This window comes from Indicator indicator, chromosome 7, assembly GCF_027791375.1.
Source record: "Indicator indicator isolate 239-I01 chromosome 7, UM_Iind_1.1, whole genome shotgun sequence".
Taxonomy (NCBI): domain Eukaryota; kingdom Metazoa; phylum Chordata; class Aves; order Piciformes; family Indicatoridae; genus Indicator; species Indicator indicator.
This window is the reverse complement of record NC_072016.1, coordinates 21,941,090-21,954,868: the sequence shown is the minus strand read 5'-3', so window position 1 is coordinate 21,954,868 and position 13,779 is coordinate 21,941,090. Positions and strand designations below refer to the sequence as shown.

The 13,779-nt window shown below is 40.5% G+C and overlaps 1 protein-coding gene across 4 annotated transcripts in view; it reads left to right on the top strand.

Moving 5' to 3' along the window:
• The first annotated feature begins 12,321 nt into the window (after nt 1-12,321).
• The window catches only part of KCNMA1 (potassium calcium-activated channel subfamily M alpha 1), a 413,411-nt gene continuing 411,953 nt past the window's right edge, over nt 12,322-13,779 (top strand). For 3 of the 4 annotated variants that reach the window (XM_054382054.1, XM_054382053.1, XM_054382055.1), the window contains exon 1: nt 12,343-12,633. In XM_054382054.1, coding sequence (XP_054238029.1) covers nt 12,382-12,633 — 252 coding nt within the window. In that variant the 5' untranslated portion in view covers nt 12,343-12,381. Of the gene's footprint in view, nt 12,634-13,779 lie in introns of all 4 variants that reach the window. The other variant, XM_054382052.1, reaches the window with a different exon arrangement.

Sequence of the window (13,779 nt, the reverse complement as noted above, 5' to 3'; positions counted from 1 at the left end):
TGCTCCCACCATTTCTTAATCTTCTGCTGGTGTTCAGGCCATTTTAAGAAGGTGACCTAGTATCATTTGCTCAGGCATTCAGTTAATCTGGTGCAAAAGAATTTTAAACAAGTAGTTGCTATAATCTGCTTTATTGGAGAAGACCTGAAGCTTTGTACAAACACAAATCCCCATGCTGGATACTTGAGACAAACTGGAAAGTATGTGTGTGTGTATATATATATTATTAATGAGTCGTGCTTTGAGCTTTTACAGTGCCTTCCATGTAAAGGTGTAAAAATGCAGTAGAAATATTAACCCCCACAAATACCCTCTGCACAGAAGTAAACATGAAACCCATGGAGAACATGTGGTTTATTCAAGGCCACAGAGCCAAGGTTGCCTGTACATCTTGGCTTTAGGGCTTTAGGGCTTCTGCTTTAGAACTAAGCTATGATCCCAAACCCTCAGAAAAAATTCCCAAATAAATAAATAATAATTTTCAGTGGTCAGGTAGGACTGGCTGGAACTCAAGTGTAGTTCAGAAGACTGCAAAATAGCTGTACACAGTTGTGTAAATCTTAAATTCACTTTAATTTCATATAGAATTATAACTGTAATGAAATGGGATTAAACTCAAATGAATAATGAGCTCTAAATTGAGAAATGGTGTGATAATGCTTTCCATGGTTCAACTAGTCAGCCATCTGTAGTACTTTCTAGTAATAGTTACACTGCCTGGTTTAGAAGATCTCTAAACACCCCTATCTAGCTTTCAAGAACATGTATGCATTATACAAGAGATATTGGGCATCGTGAGGAAAAATATAACAGGAAATGTGTGTGCATTGACCCACATCCAACGGAGTGAGGTTTAATAGAAAGCCAGTCATGAATATTCAAATCATCAACTGGTAAAAAAAAACCCAACTGAATAGAATTGAACAAGCACCATCAATTTCCTCTGTAACCAGCTACTAAAAAAAAAATATCTTGGACTTGCATATCCATGTCCATTGTGGAGTCCTTGACTGAATGTTGCCTGGTGTGTCCCTGCTCAGGAGGGCCAAGTCTAGAGCTATCTTCTGTCATATTGTAGAATGATTGAAAAATATCAACTCCTAATATACAGCTTATCCTCAGTATATTTTATCCTCAGTTTCTTGAGTTAAAAATAATTTCATCCTTCATCTAGGAGAGTTTAACAAGCTACAGAACTGGGATATTTTTATTATACTCAGACTGAGATGATAAGAAAAGATGTTTCTGTAGCACACTGACTAAGGTCAGAAATGGGTAACATGGGAGTTTTGAAGAAGTTGAAGCAAGGTGAACAAAGTAAAGAAAACCTGAATTCACTGTCCAAAGAAGAAACAGCTCTACCTTTAGTATTTCATGAGACCCAGTATTTATTCAGGGACAGTTGGAGAGATGACACTCCATGTTTCAAAATGGATAATACTGAATTTATTAAAGTCTGGAGGGCAAGAGTTTTTTTACAAAAGGGAAGGTAGAACACTGAAGAAGCTTGGCTGTATGTTTTAGTTGCTATTAGACAGCAGTTGCAAAATCACCTGGGAAAAAAGAGTAGTGGAAACTCTCTTTTTAAAAAATAAAGTTTAATATAATCTAGGTTATGTCTTTATTGATAATGAAAAAAATCTGGTTGAATCTATTACTTTGTATTTCTCGCAATGCACACAGATATGTATTGCATTGACACATCAATTAGGATTTAAATACATCCTTATTAGTCGACAGTGCCTGGCACTGAAAAGGCACTGACCTGATGTACAATGAATGAAGTGTATTGTCTAAATACTGTTTATTAAACCAGTGTTTATTTATATTAATGTTAACCTGCCCTTGACAAACTTTCATTGTCCTATTGCTCTTCTGCAGTTAGTAAATAATTTGCTCATGATTACCTTTCTCTACATAGCTGAATCTTTCGGCAAACAAAACAGAAATTGTTTTACGAACTTTCTGTTTAGATAAGGAAGGTGAGTTTCCTTCAAAGCAAGCAAGTTATCAGTGAGCCTCTTTTTTCTATCAGAGTATGTGTAACCATCCCTGAAATTCTAATTTAATTTTTCTTATTTTAAATTGGAATGAGTATCACATGACAAGAGTTCCTCCAGGACCATACTTAGACCACTGAAATACTGTTGATTCTATATTAAGGAATTTTAATGTGGCTGAAGGGTTCTCTAGTACTTAAAGTGTTGTCCTTTTAATTGTGGGTGATTAACGCCTTAGACATCTATGCATTTCACCTGTCTCGATCCTAAGAGATATAGATGCTTATAAAGCTTCATCAATTTATAGACCTTAAAAAGTTCTAGGTTACCTATTTCTTCACACAAAATGAAAATACTTGAAATACGATATTTTGAAAATTCAGAGGAAAAAAAAAAGTATTGATTACAAACTTAGTAAATGTTGTTATATTAAGTAGTATCTCATAATATGCATTTATCAATCACTATAATTAATGAAAAATCAATTATGTGCAACTACCATAAAACTTGCAACACAACCCTTATGTAAAAATGAAAAGTATTTTAACTACTGCAGTTGTCAGTAGACTGTTCGTATTTGTTTCTCACCTACTGCGGTTAGATGCACAATAATGTATTATCACATGTAGAGCAGTGAACTTCCTTCTAGTAAAGGAGATGCTGGAAAATCCAGTTGTGTGAGTTAGAGTAATATAATAGACAAGAGTTTATTGTCAGGGACTTTGAATGAGACTTGACTGAGGTGGTGACTAGGTGGAAGGTTTGTGATTAATACGTCTCAAGCTTAAATACAGTTATTACTCTATTGCCTAGAACCGCATGCTAATAACTAAAAAGTATCTGCAGGATATCTACCTGTGAATGTTTATGAAAATAGATGTTTTATTACGATTTTCCCCAAAGATATTGCTACACCGATTACAAATTAGCCTATTATTAGATAGTACATGTAAATTATTATTAGATATCTATGTGTGTCTTTCACTGGTGCAGCTATAGAGTTGTATTCTAAGGCAAAACTGCACCCACCACATGAAACACAAACAATCTATGCCTCTTCCCATATAACTTGGATAAGTTCTGACCATAGTTTAAATTAGTAACAAAAATTAACATCTGCCCAAGGATCAGATTAAATTAAATCCATGAATATGAGTAGATGCAGCATATGAGACTATTCAGTTAATAACTTTTGATTCCACCATCATTCAGAAGCAGTAGCTGAAGGTCATAGATGAAGTTTCATTTTGATTGCCTTTAAATATCCAAACATCCCACTGAATTTCACATTAAAAAAATTATAAGCTCTGTTGAAAATACTGCCTTTTTAAGGCAGCCATTCATTGTGGTCTTGACCTCAATTAGTTTGAATTCATCCTGAAGGTATTTTGGTTTATGGCCTGCTAGGGGCTTAGTACTGCATATGAGACTGCCACATTAGCAGAGCTCTGACATTTGACAGGTATCTGTGACTATTGGTATTTATTTGATCCTTAGCAGCACCACTGACACGTGAGAAGACATACTTTGGATCTATCAGTGAGAAATCAGAAAGTTATGTCTTTAGAAGAGTATTCTAGAGGTTCATCTTTTATCAGGAATACAAAAAATAATGTCAGTTAATCACTGATCCTTCCAAAATTGTGGCTAAATTGGGCATTATTTTTTCATGATGTTGTTAATTGAAGAACATATAGTTCCAAACAAGAAAAGGACTCCTAAAGCCATATTAATTCTGGAATTAAAGGTCACCTTTATGTTGCACACTAGCAAATACAACCTCAGTAAGATAGAAGTGCTGATGAAGTCAACAAGCAATTAAGGACATGACTTATACACAACCTCTCCAGCTTACTAGTCACTTAGTCATACAAGGTGCTGAGCCTTGTCACTCTGGACCTAAAACACATGCCTAATTTTAAACATGTGACCCGGTTATAGGATTCTGTCAGATTACTTGTGCATAACATTAGACACCTGTTTAAAGGCTTTGCTGGATCAAAGCAGAATGGCGTCTTAACTGGATTCTAGCTTTTCCTCCTATTGGAAAAACTCTTTGGTAGATAAACGCTTACATAGTGGGATGCGAACGAGCGTCTTCTGATTATGTTGAGATTTCAAACCTTACTGTATAGGTTGATGTTTGATAATGAAAATGGTCCTGATTTATTTCTGTTCTAATTTATTTTCAGTTGCAAATTTCCAGTTTTCAGCTATTCAGTTTCAGACATGGGTGAGAGACAAGAAAGCAAAGCAGATCATTGCAAATACTGCTCTTCCTGAAATGATGTCATTGTCAAAACCACCAAGTCACTAAATGTGAATATATTCCGGGGAGAACAAAGTGCAAGTGTCACAATAAACTGCAAATAAATGGAGTGACTGCTTGTAAACTTATTGTCTCACCTTTATGGTTTCAGTATGTCTGCTGTCTGATTTTTCAGGGTTAAGCAGATTTACACTATTAAATTAGCTAGTGTTCAGAGCTGATTTTTTCAAGGACTGGTTTCAGTATACATATATCTTCACATTTTTCTTTGTTCTTCACAATTTTCTTTGTTCTTCACAATTAACTGATTTCTATGAAGATTTCCATTGGCCTAGTTGGAGTAGGGCAGCAGTGCAGTCCTGCTACTATTACTTTGCTCTCCAAGTAATTTTTCAAAATTGTGCACCACAAGTTTTGGAGCCTTACAGTATATTAAGGCTGGTCTTCTGATTGCAATAGCAGCATCTCTCTGCAAGTGCCACATGGCAAAGCTGGCACTGGACTTAAAAGTGAATTGCCCAATGCAAATGGGCATCTTTCGACTTATGTTTTACAATGACGTTTCTTCTCCCACTCTTCTGTTCTAATCATGTCTTCTCCCACTTTTCTCTTCTAATCATGTCTTAGAAGGGGTTAGAGTCAAAGCTGAATGGTTCCTAGAAACAATTAAATAAAGATATCTGCCCTATGCACTTCCAGCATACAAGATAGCAAGTAAAATGAAAGGGAAAGTATTAACAGATGAGATGATAACCATTTATTCTTCCAAATTTATTACATTTTTAAAAATAGTATTGATCTTTGCAGTCACTATGGCAATACCTGAGTGGTTCTGGAATGATTGGCTTGTAGCTAATGAGTCATAGCCACAGTGGGAACACCACTGCTGTAAACTGCACAAAAGTATGGGAGACACTGCTTTGTGTTTTCATGATAGTGGTACATAAAGGACTTAAGTATCTGCTGTACTTCTATAATATTTGCTCTATTACTCCATTGGAAATATCTCGTCCTCTCTGGAAGGACGAATGCAAATATTTTATTAAGAACTGAAGAGCATCTCCCATAAAACAAAGTTGTGAAGTGGTGCTGAAGAACGTCCTGGTATGTTTGTAGGGTGATACTGTGGTCCTGGTTGGCTACGGCTCCACGAAATCAAAACAAAACAAAGTCAGAGAGTTTTACTTCTGGGTTGGCTCTCTGTGCACCCCTTCACATAACTTATTTCCTGGTTCTCTCACTATCATTCAGTACTGTGTGGAGGGTTTGCTGCTTCTATGGTTTGGATGAATGTCAACGACTACTGAAAAAAAGGGGAAATAATGGTTTGAGAGACATTTTAAAGGTCTCTTTATTTGATTTGCTTTGATGCATTGTTTAACTGCTGTTTCTGTCTTCTTTTTTACCCTACCTTTCTTTTAAAAATGCTTGCTACTATGTCTTCAGAATATGTCCTGATATCTTCCTGCTTTCTTCTCTCCAGTGGTAAATTCCCTGACTGGAAGGAAAAAATCATTAGTACAAATGCTAATAAACTGGCTCTGATTCACAGGACTCAAGAGTGTGTTTCAGTGTGTGGATTGCTATTTATTAAATACACGTACAGACCTTGGAGGCTACAGTATGGCTAATTAATATTGTTCCTGAAGTCATCATTTCAGCTGTCACCTTTTTTCATATCTTAGCCATGTCTTCTTAACATTCTATTAATGCATAACCCATACTCATTTTCCAATAAGAAGTGGTTCTACTGGCAAGAAATATCACATCTAACCAAACATTGTGTGGTTCAAAACATTTGGTAAGAAGAAAATTAAGACAAGGAAGTATGGTTAGGCCTAAGCATAAACAAAATACAAGACTATCCAAGAATCGCCTTATAAGAAAAAAAAAGTCAATACTAATCTTTATTAAATTTCTATGCATACTGTATGGATTAACATGAACAAAGGATTTCTTTAATATTTTATTTGGATGGACTGAGTGCAAAGGTTCCAGTACTCTGGAGATGATCACTTTGAATGACTGGGTGACCCATTAAAGCATTCTGCTGAGAGATGTTGTTGTCCTGCCAAGCTGGAAGATTTTGGCAGGGTTAAGTGCCAACATACATCTCAATATGAAAGTTTTAAGTAATTTAAGGAAATCGTTATGTAACCACACTGCCAAGAATAGTGTTCATATATACTGTTACAGAGAGATGTGATGAAGTTCAATGTACTCATATTTGCACAGTTCTTTGATAAGGTGTTACAGAGTGCAATCTATTATCATGCTAAATAGATACTTCAGTGTTTGAACAGTGATTGGATAAATGTGAAATCTCTAAACAGCATTTTCAATTAATATGCTTTGAAATAGTTTGAATTCTGTGAAAAGAACAAATGCTAAAGATAACAATTTGTCATATGCAAATATGTTTTTTCTATGCAGCCATGCTACTCTTACATGCGTATTAGTATCACTTCCTGAAAATATTTCCTCTTTAGAGTCTTTAAGACAAGGACAGCAGATCCATGCTTACACATGTTTTACATCAGCAGAGGATCTTCCTTGGTGTCTCAGAGAGCAAACGCTTTGCATTACAATAAAAATCTCTCAGAATTATTTCATGATACAATTTTGTTTCCAGTACCCATCTAATTACTACAACTGTATTATTTTTCACCCTTCTCCTAGAACAAAGTAGGAATAGTGAGGTATAGTAAAAAAAGTGAAGCTTGGAGTTAATTATGCAAGATATCTGTGATTATATATCTGGTTTATATTGTGTCTCCATCATATGAAGTCAGGACCAAATATCCCACTGACTCATGAAAACAGACCTAATCCCTTGACTACTAAACAATTTAAATTATTTTTTTATTTTACTTCTGTGTGTAAGTTCCTACTCTGGCACTGCTACTGACATTTTCTGCAGAGACAACAGCAATGTACAGAAGGAAGCTGTTCACAAACTAATTATTTATGCTGGTTAAACTATTATATAAGGTAACAACAGTGCATCAAGAAGCAGTCTTGAAGCCTGGTGTTGAGAGAATAGATACCTACCTAATTGTTGGAACTTTGATTTTTTTTTTTTTTTTTTACTTTGGAAGAGTATTTACCTTTAGAAAACCTTAAGCTGCTTGTTCAGCATTTAATCAAATAGGAAAGTTTTATATATAGCTACTGAAAAACGAGTTGTGGCAAAAAAGTTTGTTGTCTTGGTGTGTATAAAGGCTTTTAGCCTTTTCAAATATAATTCCTTTCAAGATAATGACATGTAATTATTTTCTATCATTTCTCCAGTCTCAGACCAAATGCCTTTCATCAAAACTGGGGAGTATATGATTAGGCTTTCACATTTAATTTCTTAAGGAAAATAATAATTGTATAATGTAGTCATTTAGAGGAAATATAAATTTTACATTATTAGTCCATCAATATATTTTTAACTGTTGTGCCAAATTAATCCTTGGTGCAGTATTTTGTAACCAGTGAAGCTATGCCACTTGCTTGTATCTTCAATTTTAATCGAAAGAATTACAATTCCAAAGAGTTTCTCTGTCTATAGTAGTTTGTACATGGATCCTTGGAAATCTTGTCTGTTTTACTGTTCTTTATATAGTGGGTTGTTTTTTTTGGAATGTGCAGAAGGTTTTCTTATATAAGCTAAAAATAACCACTGTGATTTATACTTGACTTATACAGGTACATCAGGAAACTTTATTTAGCTTTGTTGTGCTCATTGCCCTTAATTAAATAGTTTGCTATTGAAAATGCAGCTAAGTTATATCTGATTAAATGCAATAGCTCACTCTTCCGTAATTGCATATTTGATTGCTAAACCCAAGATTGTCCTGTCGTAAATGTTGCTGAATGGAGGGTGTTTTGGTTTTGGTTTTTTTTTTTTTTCACTGCAAAGATACAGGTTTGATAAATATTTTAAATATTTTATCTGTACACACAATATCCACAAGAGGGAACTGTTTTACATAAAGAGGAGTTATTTCCTTGCTGCTAAAACACTGCTCTATGTACCAAACCCTCTGGATTTATGTTGAACTGGCATGATTGCACCCTGGACTATACTTTATGGTAACAACAGGAAAACCACAGGTAAACACAGTAGTTGTTATGTTCTGTAAATAGCGTGCAGTAAAAGAAGTAAATTTTGAGCTCTTGCGTTGAAATGTTAAATAGAAAACTAATCTGAAAATGAACCCACCTAAGTTTTATATTTGCTCAGAATAAATCTCTCCAGGAAACAGAGAAAGAAGACCTTGTTTGGCTCAAAAGCAACATGAAATGCAGTTGTTGCCTCAGTAAACGAAGCATGCAGCCCCTGTGTGCTTTTTCAAACTCCACTTTATAAAATCTGTACTAGAAAGCAGGCCTTCACTTAAGTCATAAAGGAGTAAGCTCTAATAGTACTTTACTCGAATGATACTCATTGATGTATCATTTGTATCTCTGTCTACAAATTGGTGAAAAAAAAAATTACCTACCTTATATATGCTTTGTCTTTAGCAGATAATTCTGATTTAGCTAACTTCTCACTGGTTACGTAAGTCTCAGCAGTTGATATCACTGAGTTTACCTTTGTATGTGAGTTTAATCATTAATATTTATACAACTAAAACCTGTTTGTATAAATAAGATGAGTTTTGTTTATACAGGTAACAGCAGCAGATAAGTTATACAGATAGCAGAAAGGACTTTTCTATGCATATATAGTGTGACATCTATAAACAAGAACTCCTAATGTGTATGTTGGTTGATTTCTGAGCAGCAGTATTTTAAATCAGCTTTTTACAAGTGGTCATAATAAATCTCCTATCCCTGTTCAAATCTGTGTGAAAATGTTGTGTAAATGTATTCAAATTTATTTTAAAGTCTATATCCTGTGGTACACTTGGTTTGGTTTAGTCTGAATTTTTCTTTGGGACCATCCTTTGTATTTGTTGGTACAGTATTGCAGGGATGCCTCATGGTCCTTTTTGCATTTGGAGTGCTCATGAAACCAATGTCTGCAGTGCTCAGCTGCAACAGTACCTGGAGTACTTGCTATTTCATATCTTCTAAATGTATAAAGTGGGAAAACAGACTTTCAAACCACAGCCTCTCTGTCAAATCTTTTAGGCCTTCTCAAACTACAGCAAAAGAAGACATATGCCACAACTGTGGATTGAGAAACGCAGACATTATTTATCTACCAGACCAGAATACAAAAGAAACTGCACCATGTAAAAGCCTCTGAGATGTGCTATGCTACTGCTGTTCATTGGCCCAGGTCCCCATTCACTGCACAGAGCTTGTGGTGTCCATCAGCTGGAAGAACTTCCAAGTACTTGTGTTACGATGCTCCTGCCTTTGTTCCACTCCTGGTGTTCACTGATGGATGAAAGGATCTGTAAGCATGCGTTCAGATGTGAGAATGGTGCTCCTTGAACACCACCCCAGGAGCACAGACTGTCAGAACCAAGTTCTATGCCCATGTCCCAGGGGATGTAAACCTGTCATAACACTTTCATGACCCAGATGGCTTTGTAGCTCTGGGGAGGGCTGGCAATGAAAGACATGGGAAGGGGGTATAGCAGATGTGGCAGCACAGTTTGGGGTTGCATGTGGCAGCTGTAGCCAGTTTCCTTTCAACCTGATTTGTTTTCTGCATCAAAAAATCCTCTACTTAATTCCTTTACAACAGCCTCCTGGGAATGGGCTGCTTCAGGTGCACTGTGTAACAAACTTATCTGTTTCCCTCTGGAATAAAGTAAAGTAGTATTTTCCTACCTCCATGTTGTTGTCTAAAGCTTTCTCTATTCACAGAAAAAAAAAACTCCCTCTTGGAAAAAAAAGAAGCCCTACCTTGAAGGAAGGGACTGGAGGAATAGACAGGAATGAGGTGATAAACTCACAAAGCTGGACAACTGGTAGTATTACCGCACAAAAAAGTGGAGGTGGTGAAAATGAGAGTGTTAGAGAGCCCCATAAAAATACTTTGAGAACTCATAAAATCTCATTATGATCACTTCAGTAGAAAACAAAAATAAGCCAACCCATGGCAGATGTAGCAACAGGAACTACTACTAGTAAACGTTAAGAGATTACTATTTTATAATGGTGGCTCTTTGCATGTGTAGTGACCAGGTCAGATGGAGAAATGTCACACACACATAGGCTGTTGTTTTATTTTACCCTTGGAAAGATGTCAAGATGATCTGCGTAACACCTTGTTCAGACAACCGGGTGAGCAGACCATGTGGCAAATGGAAATTTTTGTAAATAAATAAATAAATAAATAAACACCACTGCTTTTCAATAGGAATTTGAAAAACACACAGGAGCAAGCTATCTAGATTTTCTTGCTGAATTTCACCCTCTCCCACCCCGTGTCATTTTAAGCGGCTATTTATATTTCTAAGGGTTTATTTCAGGAACGTTCTTGGGATGTGCAGCAATTTACGGTGCGTTTCAGTATGTCAATTAAAGACAACCCGAGACAGCCTTCAGCGGAAAGACCCTCGCCACAGATCCACGACATTTATTTCACGCTCCCTTACCGCGTTTCCAGCGCGGCACATCCCGTCCCGTCCCTCCCCGCCCCCCCGCCTCTCCGGGCACCTGCTGCTGCAACTCAGCCGCCTTCTGCCAGCGCGACCGTGCCACCCCCCCCACCCCCCCCCCACTGCCGACCCCAGAGAGTCGCCCTATCTCTCTCCGCGGTGGGGGCGGGATGGGGCACTTGGACAGCGGGGGGAAGCGGCGAGGCTGCGGGGGCCGGGGCCGTGACAGCGCTGTGCGTTAGCCGCTGCGTCATGACATCCGCCACACCGGCCGTGCGGGGGGGCCGCTGCCGTCCGCCCCCGCCCCACCGCGGCTGCGGAGAGCGCTGCGCGGCGGCGGCCATGGACCCGCCTGGGCCAGCGGGACTTGTTGGACCTGCAGCTCCCCGGCGCGGCCGGGCACCGCCTCGCCGCCACCTGTGAAGCGCTTCGCCACCACCTCCCCCCACCCCCACCCACCCCTTCGCAGCCCTCCGGAGCCATCGCTCGGTGCCTCGGCGGCCCCGCAAGGGGGACCGAGCGGCCGCGGGGTGAGGAGCGCGGCGTCGCCGCAACGGCGCTGCTAATGGGGGACCAGGAGCCCGCCTGAGCCGGCGCCCCCACCCTCAGCAGCAACAGCAGAGCGGCGTCCCGGGCCGGCCCAGCATCCCCTGTCCGCGGGGAGGGCCGCGGCTGCGGAGCCATCGCGTTCTCCGGCGGCAGCTAGGGAGGGGCAGGGAGCCGGTGGCAGAGGCGCCTCTGCGCGTGTGGGAGCAACAGCCTGAGCGACAGCCTGCGCCCTGGAGGGAGTTCCTGAAGGATGCGCGAGGAGGCGGCGGCAGCGGCAGTACACGCACAGATGGGCCAGCGGAGCATGAATTAGGAGCCACAGGAGGCTGCTGCCGGCACCGAGGGGGAAAGACGAGAGGAAGGGGCTGGACTTGGAAGAGGAGGAGGAGGAGGAGGGTGTGCGGGGGTACTGAGTATCGCTCATAACAAGTTAAAGACTATTAACAATAATAACAGACCACCTCGGGGAAGATCCGCAGCGGAGGCTGAGGAGATCCCCGCTGGCGCCAGTGGGGTTGCAGCGCTGGGTATCTTGGAGAGACGCTGCGAGACATCAGTTTGTGGTGGTGGTGGATGATTTTTTTTGGGGGTGGGTGGGGTGGGGGCTGTGTATACGGGAGAAGGAAGGGGTGGGAATCTGAGGAGGAGACCACCTTTCTATTATTTTGAATTTTTTAAATATTATTTTCGCCGTTCAAGGAAGACGCTCGGAATTCACCGGCCTGTCGGTTCCCGAGAGGGACCCGGGGATTGTGCCGTCGCTTTTCTACATTTTTGTTTGTTTGTTTGTTGGGTTTGTTTGTTTTGATTTTTAAAAAATTGCTATTATTTTTTCTTCTCCGCTGAGCAGCAGCAGCGGCAGCAGCAGCAATATGGCTGGTGATGGGTTTTTTGGGGGGCGCTGGCGGCGGGAGGAGCTCTCGGAAGCCCCTGCGCGCCCGGCTCGCTGTTAGCTATGGCAAATGGCAGCGGCGGCGGCTCCTACCCGGGCGGCAGCGGCGGTGGCGGCATTAGAATGAGTAACAATATCAACGCCAACAATCTCAACACAGACTCGTCCTCCTCCCCCGTCAATGTGCCCAAGATGGATGCGCTCATCATCCCGGTGACCATGGAGGTGCCTTGTGATAGCCGCGGACAGCGCATGTGGTGGGCTTTCCTCGCCTCATCCATGGTCACTTTCTTTGGGGGACTGTTTATCATCCTGCTGTGGAGGACCCTCAAGTACCTGTGGACTGTCTGCTGCCACTGTGGAGTCAAAAACAAGGTAACTCCCCCTCCCTTTTGCCTCTTGGTGTCGGTGATATTTTGGTGCGGTGGTGGTGGTGAGAAGTAGTAGGAGTCCAGCCTCGTAGACCAGGACGTTTGGGCGAAGTGGCTCTAGAGGAGACGCTGGTAGGGTAGTTGACGGATGGCACTGTGCTGTCTGCCGTTGCGGTAGGGTCGCCACAGGCTGTCGGCAGCCACATCTTGGGGGAGCGTAGCTGAAGGGGCCAGATGTTGGGTGCAGCCCTGAGACGTGTCCCCCTGTTCCTCCCCTCTCTCTCTCCCCCCACACAGGGACACACTCGTTTTCATACGATGGCACGAGAGTTGCACTCTGTGTCAGCTCATTCTTCGCGAGGTACACGCTGACATGGTGGGACGGTGTGGTTCAGAATTGGATACGCACCCCGGGACCACATTCGGTGACGGGGTGGGAAGTGTGTATTTGCTGATCAGAACTCTTAAGTTCTCTTGTGGAATGAGAAACTTTGGACATTTTTTATTTTTAAAGCTAGTTCCACTCCTTGAGAATCATTGACACTTGTGTTTGATTAAATTCATTGTAGATACCTAGAAATACTTAGTGCATTTGTAAGTAACACATTAGATGAGTATTCTTTTAGCCTAAGTGCAAAATCTTTGAGGCAACCTCTCTGCCCCTTTGACTTGGAAAAAAAAACCATAGTTAGTACCTGAAGTAAAGTTGGCTCCTTGTTTGAAGCGTCTCTTTTCACACCATGAGCTAAGAATACTAAGAACTTTCTTGGGTCCAGACTTTGATTTTCACTTAAGACAAAAGGGATAGAAAGTGTTAAGACTGTATTTGTGAAAGTGTATTTTGACAGACCCCAAAATAGACCAGCAGCTGGAGTTTCTCCCCTTGCCTTTTCACATTTTTTGGATTACAAATGGAATAATATCTGCTTCAGTTATTCCTGGCACACAGACACCCTCAAAACCACACCTTTTAATATATGGTTGCTAGGTTGCTGGCTTGCTTTGACCAGTAAGCTGTCATCTTCTTTCTCCGGTCCCCTCCTCCCTAAAAACACTTGATACAGCATATAACCCAGCTGTACAAAGGATCTCGTGTTTAGGGCAAACCAGAGACATGGTTAAGAGTGTGAGAAGTTATGGTACTTGTTTG